Here is a 17,384-nt window from a genome sequence, read left to right as displayed (position 1 = left end):
ACAGCCACCCGATATATACACGACCGGAGCCTGCGCACTGCCAGTTCCATCAGGTTGGAGTGCAAAGATTTTCTTTTCTCGTTCGCACGGCCGCAGATTTCCCACGTTACATAAAATTCAAAAAACACTTTTTCAACTCAATTCCGCATTGGTTTCGGCCGTTTTTCGCTAGTTTTCCAAACTGGACTCCGAGATTCGAGTGAGCAGGATGTGCAAGTATCCGAGAATCGCATGATTAACGTGCTCCATTCGTGCAGAAGGGCGCCAAGAAGACGAAATCAAACCCCCCCATAAAAATCTGAGACAAAATTCAGTTTTATTTTCTAGATTGTTAAGCTTTATGTGACCAAGGTAGAGAAATTTTGGGAACCATTGCGGAAGCTGGAGGCCAACGAAATTGTTAAGGAAAATTCTGATAAAATCGATAAGCTTCGCACGCCTTCTTGACACCACCGCAGCCGCCGCCATCAGGCAGCAGCACCACCACCACCGCCACCCCCATAAGCCATCCCACCATCATCAGGGCCATAGCCGTTTATAGCCAGCATCCAACATGTCATTCATAGCCAAATTGAAAGCCACGCCATTGCCGCCCCTGAGAAACATACTCAATGTGGCCGTGCAAACGGCCCGACAGCAAATTCCAGAGCGCAAGGACTACGAGCAACCGCCGGGCAGCACCGCACAGCAGCACCACAGCCAGCAGGGCCATCACAAGGCCATGGAGGCGGGCATGGATGGCGGCGATCAGACCACCGAGATGAGCTCGAATCCCTTCCGGAACGCCGGTAGCTGGACGAACGAGAGCGAGGGAGGGGGCGGAGGCGATGGGGAGTACAGGAACGAGTACCAGAGCACCTCCTTTAATGAGTACGACGGCAGGTATCAGCAAACAGATGGCTTTAGGTAGGTTCACTTGCAGAGTAGCCACTTCTATAAGTCAATCATCCTAATCACCTGTAAACCCATCCTCCACAGGCAAGGCAGCATCGCCTCGGAGGGAAGCTCATTCGTCTGCGAGGGAGAAGGTGGCGGCGGCTGCAAAATCGACGAGTTCCAGGCGGCCTGGAACGTGACAAATGCCATCCAGGGCATGTTTATCGTATCACTGCCCTTCGCTGTACTTCATGGAGGGTATTGGGCCATCGTGGCCATGGTGGGAATAGCGCACATCTGCTGCTACACGGGCAAGGTCCTGGTCCAGTGCCTATATGAACCGGATCCGGCAACGGGACAAATGGTGAGAGTGCGCGACAGTTACGTGGCAATTGCCAAAGTATGCTTCGGCCCCAAATTGGGCGCCCGGGCTGTTAGTATCGCTCAGCTCATTGAGCTTCTGATGACCTGCATCCTTTACGTGGTGGTGTGTGGTGATCTTTTGGCCGGAACGTATCCACAGGGCTCGTTCGACTCGCGGTCCTGGATGCTCTTTGTGGGCATCTTCTTGCTGCCCATGGGCTTTCTGAAATCACTGAAAATGGTCTCGACCCTCTCGTTCTGGTGTACAATGTCACACATCGTGATAAACGCCGTGATTCTCGGCTATTGCCTGCTGCAGATCGGCGACTGGGGCTGGTCCAAGGTCCGCTTCAGCATCGACATGGAGAACTTTCCCATCTCACTGGGTGTGATTGTCTTCTCGTACACCTCCCAGATCTTTCTGCCCACCCTCGAGGGCAACATGATCGACCGCTCCAAGTTCAATTGGATGCTGGACTGGTCTCACATCGCGGCTGCAGTATTTAAGGCCGGATTCGGGTACATCTGCTTTCTGACCTTCCAGAATGATACGCAACAGGTGATCACCAACAATCTGCACTCGCAGGGCTTCAAGGGCATGGTGAACTTCTTTCTGGTCATCAAGGCCCTCCTTAGCTACCCGTTGCCATACTACGCTGCCTGTGAGTTGCTCGAGCGCAACTTCTTTCGAGGTCCGCCAAAGACCAAATTTCCGACCATCTGGAATCTGGACGGGGAACTGAAGGTCTGGGGATTGGGCTTCCGCGTCGGCGTCATTGTGTCCACCATCCTGATGGCCATCTTCATCCCCCACTTCTCCATTCTGATGGGTTTCATTGGCAGCTTCACCGGCACTATGCTTAGCTTTATCTGGCCTTGTTATTTCCACATCAAAATCAAGGGTCACCTGCTAGATCAGAAGGAAATAGCAAAAGACTACCTCATCATTGGGCTCGGCGTGCTCTTTGGCGTCATTGGAATTTACGATTCGGGCAATGCCCTGATAAACGCATTTGAAATCGGTCTTCCATTTTAAATTGAATGTGAACTATCAAGCCTAGAGATTCTTATTTAATGAATTCTTGCAATTTTGGACATGGCAAGTCTTCCAGATGCTTTGTCCATTGATTTACCATTCACTCGAGACGAAACTAAAAAGAATAATGTTAGTCAGTAAGAAACGAAACGCATGTCTTCCAAACAAGCGAAAAAATGTCTTCCAAACAAAAATAATAATGATTTATGATATATACAACGTATTATATAAGAAAATCGATGAATATTTAAATATGCATAAGTACGAATATGAGAAGAGAAATATTTATTGTGTTGATATGCATTATATAAGATATAGACAAATTGAACAGAGAAAAACAATAAACTGCAATGTACACCATTATACAAATACAAAACGAAATTACGAGTATGTTATAGATAGAACTCATTGTTTATATATAGCCGAGCGGATTTTTTTAACGTTTAAATATACAGTTACTTTTACATACTAGCCCTTAAAACGACACTAGCATATTTTAAACTTTCAATAAAGACATCATCTCCAGTTGATCCTTAAAACAAAAACCCCATCTTGGCCCAGAAATAACATAAATTCTTCTTTGTGTCAAAAGATTGTATTTATTGTTAGTTTTTATTTCGGATTGGTTTGTATATTGTATAAAACGTATATTGTCATGGAAGCTTAGAATATTATTTATATGGGATATGTTTATTAGTAAATCAAAAGATATATATATATACTCGTGGGGTGACTTTGTTAGTTTGAGGTCTTGAAGAACTTGTGTTCTTGAGTACTCCTGGTATGTTGGAATGCACCTTGTTTAATCTTATGCACAGCACACGTCGTTTTTGGGGCAGTAATGTATTCGCTCTTGTACAAACTGGAGCCGGTAAACTTGTCGTTGCCCAGGCTAATTGAGGACTGATTTCCACGGCGGGTAACCACACGCTCGGTGTGCCCGTGAGCAGGAGCACTGTAGGAGGGGAAATCGATGCCACCGCCCAAGCTAGACACATGCTGACTTGCTCGATGACGGGTCGCATGGCTTCCGGAGTGTGAGTGAGATTGGGAGGGAAAATCGATGCCACCCCTCAAAACTTGGGTGCGTGTCACCGTCGACCGTTCGACATTCGATCTGTTCAGTTCAGTTCCGGTGGCCCCACCAGAAATTATGCGAGACATTGAGGTTGAGGATGAGTTCTTAACGTTGTGCTCCCTGTTCTCTTTATGCACGTTGCAGGTTCTACGTTCGCTCGTGAAAGTGGAATTCGCATCAGAGTCTCGATTCTGGCGATGGATGCTGCTGTAACTTTGACGTTCCCCGCCATGGGTGGTGGTGCTGTAGGATGGTTCGTGCAGATTTAGTATGCTCTTCCGCTGCATCTTTCCATTAGATGTGAGGCTGCCATTGGCTGCATTGGAATCGCTGGTTATGTTTTTGCGATGAAAGACAGTATTCGAAACATCGGCTTCCGATGAGAACTCACTTTTTCGGTGATGGAAGTGCTTCGAAGTGGTCATTTGCGAGGATGGGTTTCCTACAATGTTATTGCTGGAAATTCGACCTCCTGATACCACTCTTGTTGGGGAATCGTCACTGATGTTTTGTTTCGCAGTACTACCAGACAGCACTCTGCTTGTGGTATCACCAATGATGTTATTAGAAACATTTCTTCCAGAAACCATACGGGTGCTTGATTCGCCAATGATGTTGCTAGATACATTTCTTCCCGACACTTCTAGGGAAGTCGAATTCTCCGATACGCTGCTAGTCACATTTCTTCCGGTAATATTATCGGTTATATGTCTACGATTTGTTTCAGAAGCAATATTTTCGGAAGTCAAAGCTGCGTTATGGACTAAGTTATGGTTTCTTTGCATGGACGTAGTTTCTTTGTGAATGTTTTGAGTATTCTCGATGTTTGTCGTTGTAGTATTCTTGGCAACATTTTCTATCACGTTTATCTTTGCTGGTCTCTTGACATACTCAGTTTCTGGTTCTTTCTTGTGACGCCCTCCTACCACAGTAGTAACTTTTGTTGTAGATACAACAATAAGACCGTCCACTGGGTTTTGGCTGTTGGAATCGACTTGTTTGACGGCGTCCTTTCCGGATACATAGTTCATTTGATTTGTTGTTTTGCGGATTGTAGTATCACTTCCTAATGTAATAGATGAACTGTTGTGGTTGATTTTTTGGGTACGTTGAGTTCTATCAATGGTGTTATTGGCCGTGGTTTTATAATCATCCCTTCTGGTTACTGTCATCGAACCTTCTAACTTCAAATTGTCAACAGGTCGCTTAGGCGTTTCTCTTCTAATGGATTCTGTAACTGTCGCGCTATCGGTCTCGGTTCGGTCGGTCCTTTTATAGAATTCACCCTCTGGTTTAAGGTTGTCCCTTGGTTTCTTTTGGGTGGGTCGTTCAGCGGGCCTAAAGGCAGTCTTATTGGGTGTGTAAAATTCGCCTTCAACTTTTAAGTTATCGTTTGGTTTTACTTGCTCTGGTCTTTTTACATGATGATATTCCTCCTTTTGGGTGAAAGTCATTTCACCCTCGGTTCTTAAATTGTCTTTTCTAATAACCGTCTTTACTTTATCTGCGGGCCGGTACCCTTCTTTCTCTGGGATGTGCATTTTACCCTCTGGTTTCAAGTTATCGGCATATTTCTTCTGCTCCGGGCGGGAAGCAGGTTCATATTGCGGTTTCTTGGGAGTGTACATTACGCCTTCAGGTTTCAGATTATCTTTAGGCCGAACCGGTTCTGGTCGTTCACCATTTGTAATAGTTGGTTTTTCAGGTACGTAAAGCTTACCAGTACTTTTCAAGTTATCTTCTGGTTTTACTGGAGTAGGCCTTACAACACGCTGGTACTCAGTTTTTTCAGTAAAAGTCATATCTCCTTCACTGCGAAGATTGTCCTTATGAACAACTCTTGTCACTTTATCGGCAGGCTTATACTCTACCTTTTCTGGGATAATAATCTCACCCTCTGGTTTTAAATTGTCATGAGGTTTCTTCTGTTTAGGTCTTTCAGCAGGCTTAAAGTCCTCTTTTTCTTGGACATAGAACTCTCCTTCCACTTTTAAGTTATCCTTTTGCCTCACAACGGTAACTCGCTCAGCTGGTTGGAACTTAGATTTTTCGGGACTGTAGAACTCGCCTTCAGGTTTCAGGTTGTCAGTTGGTTTTACTTGCTCAGGTCGAATAATATACTGATACTCTGTTTTCTTCACAAAGGTCATTTCGCCTTCCGTACGTAAGTTGTCCTTTTGAATAATTTTCTCAGATTTTTCCGCAGGTTTATAAACCTGTTTTTCTGGCTTAACAAACTCTCCTTCGGGCCTCAGATTATCAACGGGTTTTTTCGGTACCGGTCGTTCTCCTGCCTTATATCCTGGCTTTTCTGGAGCATAGAAATTTCCTTCTGGTCTCAAGTTATCCTCAGGTCGAATTTGGGATGGACGTTCCCCAGGCCTATATGGTTCCCTTTCAGGACTGTAAAAGTCTCCTTCCTGCTTTAAGTTATCATCTGGTTTTTTTTGCACCGCTCGCTCAGCAGGCCTGAATCCTGGCTTCTCCGGTGTGTAAAAGTCACCCTCTGGTCTGAGATTGTCCTCTGGCCTGACTTGAGAAGGTCTTTCACCTGGCTTGTACTTCGGTTTCTCAGGACTGTAGAATTCTCCTTCCGGTTTTAGATTGTCAGATGGTTTTACTTGGTCAGGTCGAACGACATATTGATATTCTTCCCTTTCAACAAACGTCATCTCGCCTTCCGAGCGAAGATTATCCTTTCGAATAATTCTTTCAGTTTTCTCAGCAGGTTTGTAAACTTGCTTCTCCGGCTTGACAAACTCGCCTTCGGGTTTAAGATTGTCCTCCGGCTTCTTCTGCACCGGTCGCTCAGCAGGCCTGAATCCTGGCTTCTCCGGTGTGTAGAACTCACCTTCTGGTCTAAGATTGTCCTCTGGCCTGACCTGACTAGGTCTTTCACCTGGCTTGTACTTCGGTTTTTCAGGGCTGTAGAACTCTCCCTCGGGCTTAAGATTGTCCTCCGGCTTCTTCTGTACAGGTCGCTCAGCAGGCCTAAATCCTGGCTTCTCCGGTGTGTAGAACTCACCTTCTGGTCTAAGATTGTCCTCTGGCCTGACCTGAGTAGGTCTTTCACCTGGCTTGTACTTCGGTTTCTCAGGGCTGTAAAAATCTCCCTCGGGCTTAAGATTGTCCTCCGGCTTCTTCTGCACAGGTCGCTCAGCAGGCCTGAATCCTGGCTTCTCCGGTGTGTAGAACTCTCCCTCTGGTCTAAGATTGTCCTCTGGCCTGACTTGAGAAGGTCTTTCACCTGGCTTGTACTTCGGCTTCTCAGGACTGTAGAATTCTCCTTCCGGTTTTAGATTGTCAGATGGTTTTACTTGGTCAGGTCGAACGACATATTGATATTCTTCCCTTTCAACAAACGTCATCTCGCCTTCCGAGCGAAGATTATCCTTTCGAATAATTCTTTCAGTTTTCTCAGCAGGTTTGTAAACTTGCTTCTCCGGCTTGACAAACTCGCCTTCGGGTTTAAGATTGTCCTCCGGCTTCTTCTGCACCGGTCGCTCAGCAGGCCTGAATTCTGGCTTCTCCAGTGTGTAGAACTCACCTTCTGGTCTAAGATTGTCCTCTGGCCTGACCTGAGTAGGTCTTTCACCTGGCTTGTACTTCGGTTTCTCAGGGCTATAGAAATCTCCCTCAGGCTTAAGATTGTCCTCCGGCTTCTTCTGCACAGGTCGTTCAGCAGCCCTGAATCCTGGCTTCTCCGGTGTGTAGAACTCACCTTCTGGTCTAAGATTGTCTTCTGGCCTGACCTGAGTAGGTCTTTCACCTGGCTTGTACTTCGGTTTCTCAGGGCTGTAGAAATCTCCCTCGGGCTTAAGATTGTCCTCCGGCTTCTTCTGCACAGGTCGCTCAGCAGGCCTGAATCCTGGCTTCTCCGGTGTGTAGAACTCTCCCTCTGGTCTAAGATTGTCCTCTGGCCTGACTTGAGAAGGTCTTTCACCTGGCTTGTACTTCGGTTTCTCAGGACTGTAGAATTCTCCTTCCGGTTTTAGATTGTCAGATGGTTTTACTTGGTCAGGTCGAACGACATATTGATATTCTTCCCTTTCAACAAACGTCATCTCGCCTTCCGAGCGAAGATTATCCTTTCGAATAATTCTTTCAGTTTTCTCAGCAGGTTTGTAAACTTGCTTCTCCGGCTTGACAAACTCGCCTTCGGGTTTAAGATTGTCCTCCGGCTTCTTCTGCACCGGTCGCTCAGCAGGCCTGAATCCTGGCTTCTCCGGTGTGTAGAACTCACCTTCTGGTCTAAGATTGTCCTCTGGCCTGACCTGAGTAGGTCTTTCACCTGGCTTGTACTTCGGTTTCTCAGGGCTGTAGAAATCTCCCTCGGGCTTAAGATTGTCCTCCGGCTTCTTCTGCACAGGTCGCTCAGCAGGCCTGAATCCTGGCTTCTCCGGTGTGTAGAACTCTCCCTCTGGTCTAAGATTGTCCTCTGGCCTGACTTGAGAAGGTCTTTCACCTGGCTTGTACTTCGGTTTCTCAGGACTGTAGAATTCTCCTTCCGGTTTTAGATTGTCAGATGGTTTTACTTGGTCAGGTCGAACGACATATTGATATTCTTCCCTTTCAACAAACGTCATCTCGCCTTCCGAGCGAAGATTATCCTTTCGAATAATTCTTTCAGTTTTCTCAGCAGGTTTGTAAACTTGCTTCTCCGGCTTGACAAACTCGCCTTCGGGTTTAAGATTGTCCTGGGGCTTCTTCTGCACGGGTCTCTCAGCGGGCTTAAATCCTGGCTTCTCCGGTGTGTAGAACTCACCCTCTGGTCTGAGATTGTCTTCTGGCCGGACTTGAGACGGTCTTTCACCTGGCTTGTACGTCGGCTTGTCAGGGCTGTAGAAATCTCCCTCGGGCTTAAGATTGTCCACCGGCTTCTTCTGCACAGGTCGCTCAGCAGGCCTGAATCCTGGCTTCTCCGGTGTGTAGAACTCTCCCTCTGGTCTAAGATTGTCCTCTGGCCTGACTTGAGAAGGTCTTTCACCTGGCTTGTACTTCGGCTTCTCAGGACTGTAGAATTCTCCTTCCGGTTTTAGATTGTCAGATGGTTTTACTTGGTCAGGTCGAACGACATATTGATATTCTTCCCTTTCAACAAACGTCATCTCGCCTTCCGAGCGAAGATTATCCTTTCGAATAATTCTTTCAGTTTTCTCAGCAGGTTTGTAAACTTGCTTCTCCGGCTTGACAAACTCGCCTTCGGGTTTAAGATTGTCCTCCGGCTTCTTCTGCACCGGTCGCTCAGCAGGCCTGAATCCTGGCTTCTCCGGTGTGTAGAACTCACCTTCTGGTCTAAGATTGTCCTCTGGCCTGACCTGAGTAGGTCTTTCACCTGGCTTGTACTTCGGTTTCTCAGGGCTGTAGAAATCTCCCTCGGGCTTAAGATTGTCCTCCGGCTTCTTCTGCACAGGTCGCTCAGCAGGCCTGAATCCTGGCTTCTCCGGTGTGTAGAACTCTCCCTCTGGTCTAAGATTGTCCTCTGGCCTGACTTGAGAAGGTCTTTCACCTGGCTTGTACTTCGGTTTCTCAGGACTGTAGAATTCTCCTTCCGGTTTTAGATTGTCAGATGGTTTTACTTGGTCAGGTCGAACGACATATTGATATTCTTCCCTTTCAACAAACGTCATCTCGCCTTCCGAGCGAAGATTATCCTTTCGAATAATTCTTTCAGTTTTCTCAGCAGGTTTGTAAACTTGCTTCTCCGGCTTGACAAACTCGCCTTCGGGTTTAAGATTGTCCTGGGGCTTCTTCTGCACGGGTCTCTCAGCGGGCTTAAATCCTGGCTTCTCCGGTGTGTAGAACTCACCCTCTGGTCTGAGATTGTCTTCTGGCCGGACTTGAGACGGTCTTTCACCTGGCTTGTACGTCGGCTTGTCAGGGCTGTAGAAATCTCCCTCGGGCTTAAGATTGTCCACCGGCTTCTTCTGCACAGGTCGCTCAGCAGGCCTGAATCCTGGCTTCTCCGGTGTGTAGAACTCTCCCTCTGGTCTAAGATTGTCCTCTGGCCTGACTTGAGAAGGTCTTTCACCTGGCTTGTACTTCGGCTTCTCAGGACTGTAGAATTCTCCTTCCGGTTTTAGATTGTCAGATGGTTTTACTTGGTCAGGTCGAACGACATATTGATATTCTTCCCTTTCAACAAACGTCATCTCGCCTTCCGAGCGAAGATTATCTTTTCGAATAATTCTTTCAGTTTTCTCAGCAGGTTTGTAAACTTGCTTCTCCGGCTTGACAAACTCGCCTTCGGGTTTAAGATTGTCCTCCGGCTTCTTCTGCACCGGTCGCTCAGCAGGCCTGAATCCTGGCTTCTCCGGTGTGTAGAACTCACCTTCTGGTCTAAGATTGTCCTCTGGCCTGACCTGAGTAGGTCTTTCACCTGGCTTGTACTTCGGTTTCTCAGGGCTGTAGAAATCTCCCTCGGGCTTAAGATTGTCCTCCGGCTTCTTCTGCACAGGTCGCTCAGCAGGCCTGAATCCTGGCTTCTCCGGTGTGTAGAACTCTCCCTCTGGTCTAAGATTGTCCTCTGGCCTGACTTGAGAAGGTCTTTCACCTGGCTTGTACTTCGGCTTCTCAGGACTGTAGAATTCTCCTTCCGGTTTTAGATTGTCAGATGGTTTTACTTGGTCAGGTCGAACGACATATTGATATTCTTCCCTTTCAACAAACGTCATCTCGCCTTCCGAGCGAAGATTATCCTTTCGAATAATTCTTTCAGTTTTCTCAGCAGGTTTGTAAACTTGCTTCTCCGGCTTGACAAACTCTCCTTCGGGTTTAAGATTGTCCTGGGGCTTCTTCTGCACGGGTCTCTCAGCGGGCTTAAATCCTGGCTTCTCCGGTGTGTAGAACTCACCCTCTGGTCTGAGATTGTCTTCTGGCCGGACTTGAGACGGTCTTTCACCTGGCCTGTACGTCGGCTTCTCAGGGCTGTAAAAATCTCCCTCGGGCTTAAGATTGTCCTCCGGTTTTTTCTGCACAGGTCGCTCAGCAGGCCTGAATCCTGGCTTCTCCGGTGTGTAGAACTCACCTTCTGGTCTAAGATTGTCTTCTGGCCTGACCTGAGTAGGTCTTTCACCTGGCTTGTACTTCGGTTTCTCAGGGCTGTAAAAATCTCCCTCGGGCTTAAGATTGTCCTCCGGCTTCTTCTGCACAGGTCGCTCAGCAGGCCTGAATCCTGGCTTCTCCGGTGTGTAGAACTCTCCCTCTGGTCTAAGATTGTCCTCTGGCCTGACTTGAGAAGGTCTTTCACCTGGCTTGTACTTCGGTTTCTCTGGACTGTAAAAATCTCCCTCGGGCTTAAGATTGTCAGATGGTTTTACTTGGTCAGGTCGAACGACGTATTGATATTCTTCCCTTTCAACAAACGTCATCTCGCCTTCCGAGCGAAGATTATCCTTTCGAATAATTCTTTCAGTTTTCTCAGCAGGTTTGTAAACTTGCTTCTCCGGCTTGACAAACTCGCCTTCGGGTTTAAGATTGTCCTCCGGCATCTTCTGCACCGGTCGCTCAGCAGGCCTGAATCCTGGCTTCTCCGGTGTGTAGAACTCACCTTCTGGTCTAAGATTGTCCTCTGGCCTGACCTGACTAGGTCTTTCACCTGGCTTGTACTTCGGTTTTTCAGGGCTGTAGAACTCTCCCTCGGGCTTAAGATTGTCCTCCGGCTTCTTCTGTACAGGTCGCTCAGCAGGCCTAAATCCTGGCTTCTCCGGTGTGTAGAACTCACCTTCTGGTCTAAGATTGTCCTCTGGCCTGACCTGAGTAGGTCTTTCACCTGGCTTGTACTTCGGTTTCTCAGGGCTGTAGAAATCTCCCTCAGGCTTAAGATTGTCAGATGGTTTTACTTGGTCAGGTCGAACGACGTATTGATATTCTTCCCTTTCAACAAACGTCATCTCGCCTTCCGAGCGAAGATTATCCTTTCGAATAATTCTTTCAGTTTTCTCAGCAGGTTTGTAAACTTGCTTCTCCGGCTTGACAAACTCGCCTTCGGGTTTAAGATTGTCCTCCGGCTTCTTCTGCACCGGTCGCTCAGCAGGCCTGAATCCTGGCTTCTCCGGTGTGTAGAACTCACCTTCTGGTCTAAGATTGTCCTCTGGCCTGACCTGAGTAGGTCTTTCACCTGGCTTGTACTTCGGTTTCTCAGGGCTGTAGAAATCTCCCTCAGGCTTAAGATTGTCCTCCGGCTTCTTCTGCACAGGTCGTTCAGCAGGCCTGAATCCTGGCTTATCCGGTGTGTAGAACTCTCCCTCTGGTCTAAGATTGTCCTCTGGCCTGACTTGAGAAGGTCTTTCACCTGGCTTGTACTTCGGCTTCTCAGGACTGTAGAATTCTCCTTCCTGTTTTAGATTGTCAGATGGTTTTACTTGCTCAGGACGCACCACATACTGATATTCCTCCCTCTCAACAAATGTCATTTCGCCTTCCGTGCGAAGATTATCTGTCCGAATAATTTTTTCAGTTCTATCGGCAGGTTTATAAACTTGTTTCTCAGGCTTTACGAATTCCCCTTCTGGTTTAAGATTGTCCTTTGGTTTGGTTTGAACTGGCCTCTCCGCTGGTCGAAACCCTGGTTGTTCAGGAGCGTAGAAATCACCTTCTGGCTTTAGATTGTCAACAGGACGTACTTGAGATGGACGTTCACCTGGAGCATATTGTGGTTTTTCAGGACTGAAAAATTCACCCTCCGGTCGTAAGTTATCTGTAGGCTTAACTTGTTCCGGTCTTTTAACATATTGATATTCCTCTCTTTCCACAAATGTCATTTCGCCTTCAGTCCGCAAATTATCATTGCGTATTATTTTTTCAGGTTTCTCAGCAGGTCTGTATATGGGTTTTTCAGGAGAAGAAAAGTCTCCCTCCGGTTTAAGGTTATCCACGGGTTTCTTTTGCTGTAGGCGATCGGCTGGAGTGTATCCCGGTTTCTCGGGAGTGTAAAACTCGCCTTCTGTCTTAAGGTTGTCTTGGTGTCGAACCTGAGTTGGTCGATCTCCCGGTTGATATTTTTGTTTTTCTGGACTATAAAACTCGCCCTCGGGCTTAAGGTTATCTGTGGGCTTGACATATCCCGGGCGGACAGCGTATTGATATTCCTCCCTCTCTACGAAGGTCATTTCTCCTTCTGTACGAAGGTTATCGGTATGCACAATTTTCTCTCGTTTTTCTCCCGGCTTATATGGCTCTTTCGGTGGAACTATAAAGTCTCCTTCTGGTCTTAAATTGTCTTCCGGTTTTTTTATGACTATGTAGTCCACTAGAATGTCTTCGTTTTGCTTGGGAATGTTTTTACTGTCTTCTTTCGACCATGTATTAGTACGTATCCTAGTATATGCTTCGTCGACGTTATCTGTGGAAGTTTGAAATGGGTAAAAAAACAATTTATTTACTTTAACAATTCCACTTGCCATCGGTTTGAATAATCGTTTTTTCTGAGGATTTCGTTGTACTGCTTGAGCAATGATGTCGCCTAAAATGATCGTTCAGCTTTAAGCAAGCAAAAACCAAAGTATTTGGGACTCAAAAAACTTACCCGCATGTGCAGATTTCACAGATGCATCTTTCACTATGCGTTGTTGACTTGTTTCTTGCAACTCCACGCTGGTAAGGTACAGAATTAAAAATTATAAGTTTGTGGTATTATTCGAAATTAAAGTAAACAATAAACTAATATTTCTTGTGAACTAGTATTTTAGAAATCTTTGATTTGTTCTCTTAACTAATCTACTCACGGTTCTTGAGTCGTCTAGGCGTTGCTTATCAGTGCGTACATAATCGATTTCATCATAAATATTTTCGGTAATATTTTTGTGTTTCGATGTCTCTTTTAAGTTCAGGGTTATGTTCTCATTGTTCTCCGAAATTGACGTGTTCTTCTCAATCTCCACAAATTCATCCACGTATATGGTCTTTTTGGGAGCCTCTACGATCTTCTCAATGACATCTGTGTGCACCTTCTCGTCCAAAACTCGCCAATCGTTGATGCTTGCATCGAAAATCTAAAGGGAAAATTTCTTAGAATCAAAATTCAACACACACCCACGAAACTTTCGTCTGCGGTTTCTGCTTTTGGGAGAGTCTAATGAACGCCCACACGCAGGCACGCACAAGCAATGACTTACCTTCGTTACCTCCGTTGTAGTCGTTATGTTTGCAACATCGGTATTATCTTTCTCGATTTCACGAGCAATGTCATTGGGCACGAAAGCTTTCGTATCAGTGAACGACTTCTCGTCCACAACAGTCCACTTGCCGAGCTTCGTGTCGTACACCTTGGTGGTGTAAGTGGTTCTTGTTGTATTAATGACATCATCGACTATTTCGGGATAGCCGGTGTCAGCGGTACTGTCCACCGTCCGTTCGTCCACCACGCGCCACCGATTGTTGCGTCTGTCGTATATCTTCTTCTTGTAAGTCACTTTCGAGGTGCCGTCGGTTTCCTTGCTCACATACCGCTCGAAGGTCGGCCGTGACTTGCTGGGTCCTTGGGAGCTGCCATCGCTGTACTCTGTCCAGGTCTTGGTCTTCACATCGTATACCTCCTTCTTGGACGAGCTCTTCGATTGTTTGCTGCTGCTCGAGCTTTTGAGGACGGTACTCTCACTGACCTCTTTGCTGGACTTTTTGTCGACCACTGACGATGACGATGACGTAGCTCTATCAACAGCTGTGTCTGCGCTGGCCACTTCCAGTTTATCGTTGCGTCTCGTCGATGACGTCGCCTTTGTTGTGGTCGCGCCAGACGACGCGGCAACCGGTTCGGGGTAGCCTTGCAACGTCACCGATGTGGGAGCTGTGGGATCAGCTGTTCCGCTCGCTGGCAGCTTTGGCACGCTCTGAGATTCGCTCACATTGCTGCTGCTGATGTTGATGTTTGTGTTTGCGTTGATATTAGTATTTGTGTTTGTGCTCTTACTGCTGCTGATGTTGCTAGTGCTGCTCGTGTTTGTCACTGTCTTGGTGTCCGTATCGAAGCCAACCTGTTTCCTCGGCCCGGATGATGTCATACCGGTAGCCGTATCGGCGCTCTCGCTCGCAATCAGCATTTCGTTGGCGCTCCGGCTGGAACTGGTTGTGGCTTGGAAGTATGAGCTGGAGCTGCTAGCCTGCTGCTGCGAGGAGGACGTGAACATTTTCGAGACACTGCCCCCGCTGGCGGAGACGGATAGCGTGGGCGTTACGATCTCCACCACTTCGATGGGCACCGAGAATACTGGCTCTTTCTTCTCACTTTCGAGCAGATCAATTGACGAGATGATCTTCTGGTTGGCATAATCCCGGGAGATCTTGCTGCTGTACTGTTCCGACTGCAGCTGGGACTGAGATTGCTCTGTGTATAAGGAGTGCGACTGGGAGGAGGCCTTGCTCTTGCTCTGGCTCTGGCTCCGGCTGCTGTAGCTCCTGACTCCTGCCGCCGGCAGCGAAGCACCCGAAGTGCTGGCCACGGGCTCATCGTACGTCACCGATTCGTGCTGCATGGAACTGGAGCTCTTGCTGATGCTCAGAGTGGCGAACGCATCGGGACCCAGTTTTTTGGTAAGCTTCGTGGCCTCGGCCGACGACGTTGATGTTGTGGTCGATGTTGCTGGCGGCGGCGTCTGAGACTGAGACGTTTGCGACTGCGAAGTCGTCGTCTGCTGCTGAGACACTTGTTTCTTTTTACTGCTTTTTGATACCATTTTGCTGGCGGAGCGCTGGCAAAGATGAGGTAATCACTGTTTGGGAGCCGTGAATAATGCACCTGGCTGGACTATAGCTATTTGACTGGCCTTATGTGGCTAATTTACGGTCGGTATTCGTTTGTTTCGTTGTTATTAATCACAATTATTGCTCGCTTCGTTGGTTTCGGCACTCGAATGGCTTTTTAATAATGTGTCGCGTATGTGAATGGGACGTGGTTGTTGGGATCTCTGGACTGGTGTGTCACATAGTTTCCACGACGGAATGTCGAAATACTTATTTTTAAATAAATATATTTATTAGACGCACACGAACAGGCGGACCATAGTTCAAGTTAAGGCCCCAGCACACGCACACTTTGGCAACCGTTAGACGTGTGAGCAAAAAGCTTAGCACTCTTGCTCACAACTCGCACACTCACTCGCTTACGCCCGAAAGGTGGGAAGAGAGAGGTTCACGGATGCAGGCGGTTTGGAGCCGATCGAGATACAGATACAGATGCAGAGCCAAAAAATAAACGCCAAAACCGAGAGACCGCGGGCACTGTTCGTGTTCGGAGCACTTGTAAGATCACCAACCGTCGCGAAGCACAACTCAAAACGTACTGATCGCGTCTGGAGCTGCTTTCGACCGACTATCTGTGCGCTGCCGGCTGAAAGCGGCAGCAGCGGCGCCGACAGAAGCGTTTTCTGGGCTTTCCGCCGTTGGCGCGAGCGAGAGGCAAGACGCCTTCGCAAAAGGCAAAAAGTTAAAGCCAGGCCAGCGTAGGTTTCGTATTCCGACGGATGCGTAGGCCGCTACAGGTGTGGATCCAATGGGTTAGTTTGCCAAAGAAATCTTTATAACACTCCTAATAAGACCAACAATCTCTCCGAGAAGGGAACCAAATTAAAGTTCTTTTACCCTGTTGTTTTTTCTAAGGCTAGTTCCATTCCAAAGGAACGAAAGCCAGTGGAACAACCTGCATTAGTTTCGCAAGACATTACCACAGCACTTCTGATATATCCAACAATTTCTCCAAAACTCTCTACGCCCTAAATATTTTCGTAGTGTTTTTCCAATCTAATCCACCATTCTGTATAAGTGCTCCAAAAAATCTTCATAACACTCCTAATATAACCACCAATCTTTTCCAAACCAATTCAATAGAAAAATTCTAAGAAACCGGGATATCCTCGAAGACTTTCAAATACACCGTCCCCAAAGTCAATGAATCGAATATCTTTAGCACACTTCCCGAATATCAATAAACAATTTAATAAAGTTCTTCCCACCAGAAACGCAGATCCGCCCCTGGCCCGGTCTGCCACGAAGATCGAGTTCAATAAGCCAATAAAAACCGCACGCACACCGCATCGATCTTTTGTGAAAGTGCCAATAAAAACAAAACAAACAGATGTCTGATGTTTGCTGCCCGACGCCCGATGCCGGCGGTCTTTCTGTTTGAGCTCGTCAGGTACACAAAACAGAGCAGCACGAACTTCCAGGGCGTGCGCCTGCGTAGCAAACAGTCTCCTCAAATAATATTGGCACTAAATTCGAAATTGGCAAGCCAAATTAGGCCGGACTCTAACGGCGGTGTCTGTCGGATGCACAATTAAATTTGAATAGCATCGAAGACGGATTAGTCAGCGCATACTGGCCATGTTTGTACATACTTTTTCAGAGATCGTCTAGCCGGACGCTACGTGGGCGTAGCTCCGCCGGAGCTGAGTAAGCCACGTTAAGATCAAGATTTATTCGCCATAGTGCTGCCCCGATACACTCCCAATGGCCCAATTGATTTTTAACGGCCTCTGGGTGGGTGCCAATGAGAAGCATCTGGAAGTGGATATGTCCAAAAGGGGCGTGCAATAGATCAGCTGCATAATGAAAAAGAACCCCATGTGACCTCCAAGCCGGGCGAGTCGAGCTATTAAGAAAAGCAAAGCCCAATTCTTGCTTAATGCGAAACTGACGTCATACGCGGCGTATGAGCAACGAGCACCGCGCACCGCCGAAGCTCATTTTCATGCGAAGCCAAAAGCAATCAAAACTTGTTTGCTGGCCGGGTACACAAAATAAAATCACACAAATAGAAGTAAGACACAAATGCAAAATTAAAGTGGAAAATAAAAGCAGCCACAGTGGAACCTGCTTACCAATTCACCGCACACACAATCGACCTGGGAATGGGTATGGGCATGGGCATGGGCATGGGCATAAAATTGCAATCTGGATCTGGAGCACGCTGCAATTCAGATCAAATGGCAATTGGAAACTATGCCAGTGCGTTGGGAACAGAAAAGAGTGGGGACCGACTGACTAATTAGGGAGATCGCTGTATCGAGTGTGGGGATGATGATGACATCTGAGCTC

General features: G+C 47.2%; 2 protein-coding genes across 53 annotated transcripts; one reads left to right on the top strand and one right to left on the bottom strand.

The window, feature by feature from the left end:
* The first annotated feature begins 59 nt into the window (after positions 1-59).
* LOC108036471 (vesicular inhibitory amino acid transporter) lies at positions 60-2,656 on the top strand. 3 transcript variants are annotated; one of them, XM_050887709.1, is made up of 3 exons: positions 60-199; positions 638-906; positions 979-2,656. In XM_050887709.1, the coding sequence occupies exons 2-3, from the start codon at positions 722-724 to the stop codon at positions 2,273-2,275; spliced, it is 1,482 nt and encodes a 493-aa protein (XP_050743666.1). In that variant the 5' UTR covers positions 60-199; positions 638-721; the 3' UTR covers positions 2,276-2,656. The 3 variants fall into 3 exon arrangements, with proteins under 3 accessions (XP_050743666.1, XP_050743665.1, XP_016968136.1); XM_050887708.1 differs by having other exon boundaries at positions 258-906; XM_017112647.3 differs by having other exon boundaries at positions 60-906.
* Positions 2,657-2,848: 192 nt separating this feature from the next.
* LOC108036915 (titin) lies at positions 2,849-15,624 on the bottom strand. Of its 50 annotated transcripts, none has more exons than XM_050887702.1 (6): positions 13,469-15,624; positions 13,079-13,345; positions 12,880-12,947; positions 12,755-12,816; positions 11,108-12,696; positions 2,849-6,235 (listed from the first exon to the last, which is right to left on the bottom strand). In XM_050887702.1, the coding sequence occupies exons 1-6, from the start codon at positions 15,023-15,025 to the stop codon at positions 3,014-3,016; spliced, it is 6,765 nt and encodes a 2,254-aa protein (XP_050743659.1). In that variant the 5' UTR covers positions 15,026-15,624; the 3' UTR covers positions 2,849-3,013. The 50 variants fall into 50 exon arrangements, with proteins under 50 accessions (XP_050743659.1, XP_050743656.1, XP_050743658.1 ...); XM_050887699.1 differs by having other exon boundaries at positions 10,412-12,696; positions 13,469-15,622; XM_050887701.1 differs by having other exon boundaries at positions 10,586-12,696; positions 13,469-15,622.
* Positions 15,625-17,384: the final 1,760 nt, after the last annotated feature.

The sequence above is a fragment of the Drosophila biarmipes genome, chromosome 2R (assembly GCF_025231255.1).
Source record: "Drosophila biarmipes strain raj3 chromosome 2R, RU_DBia_V1.1, whole genome shotgun sequence".
In the NCBI taxonomy this organism is placed as follows: domain Eukaryota; kingdom Metazoa; phylum Arthropoda; class Insecta; order Diptera; family Drosophilidae; genus Drosophila; species Drosophila biarmipes.
The sequence above is the reverse complement of the archived record's forward strand: the minus strand, read 5'-3'. Positions and strand labels throughout refer to the sequence as shown.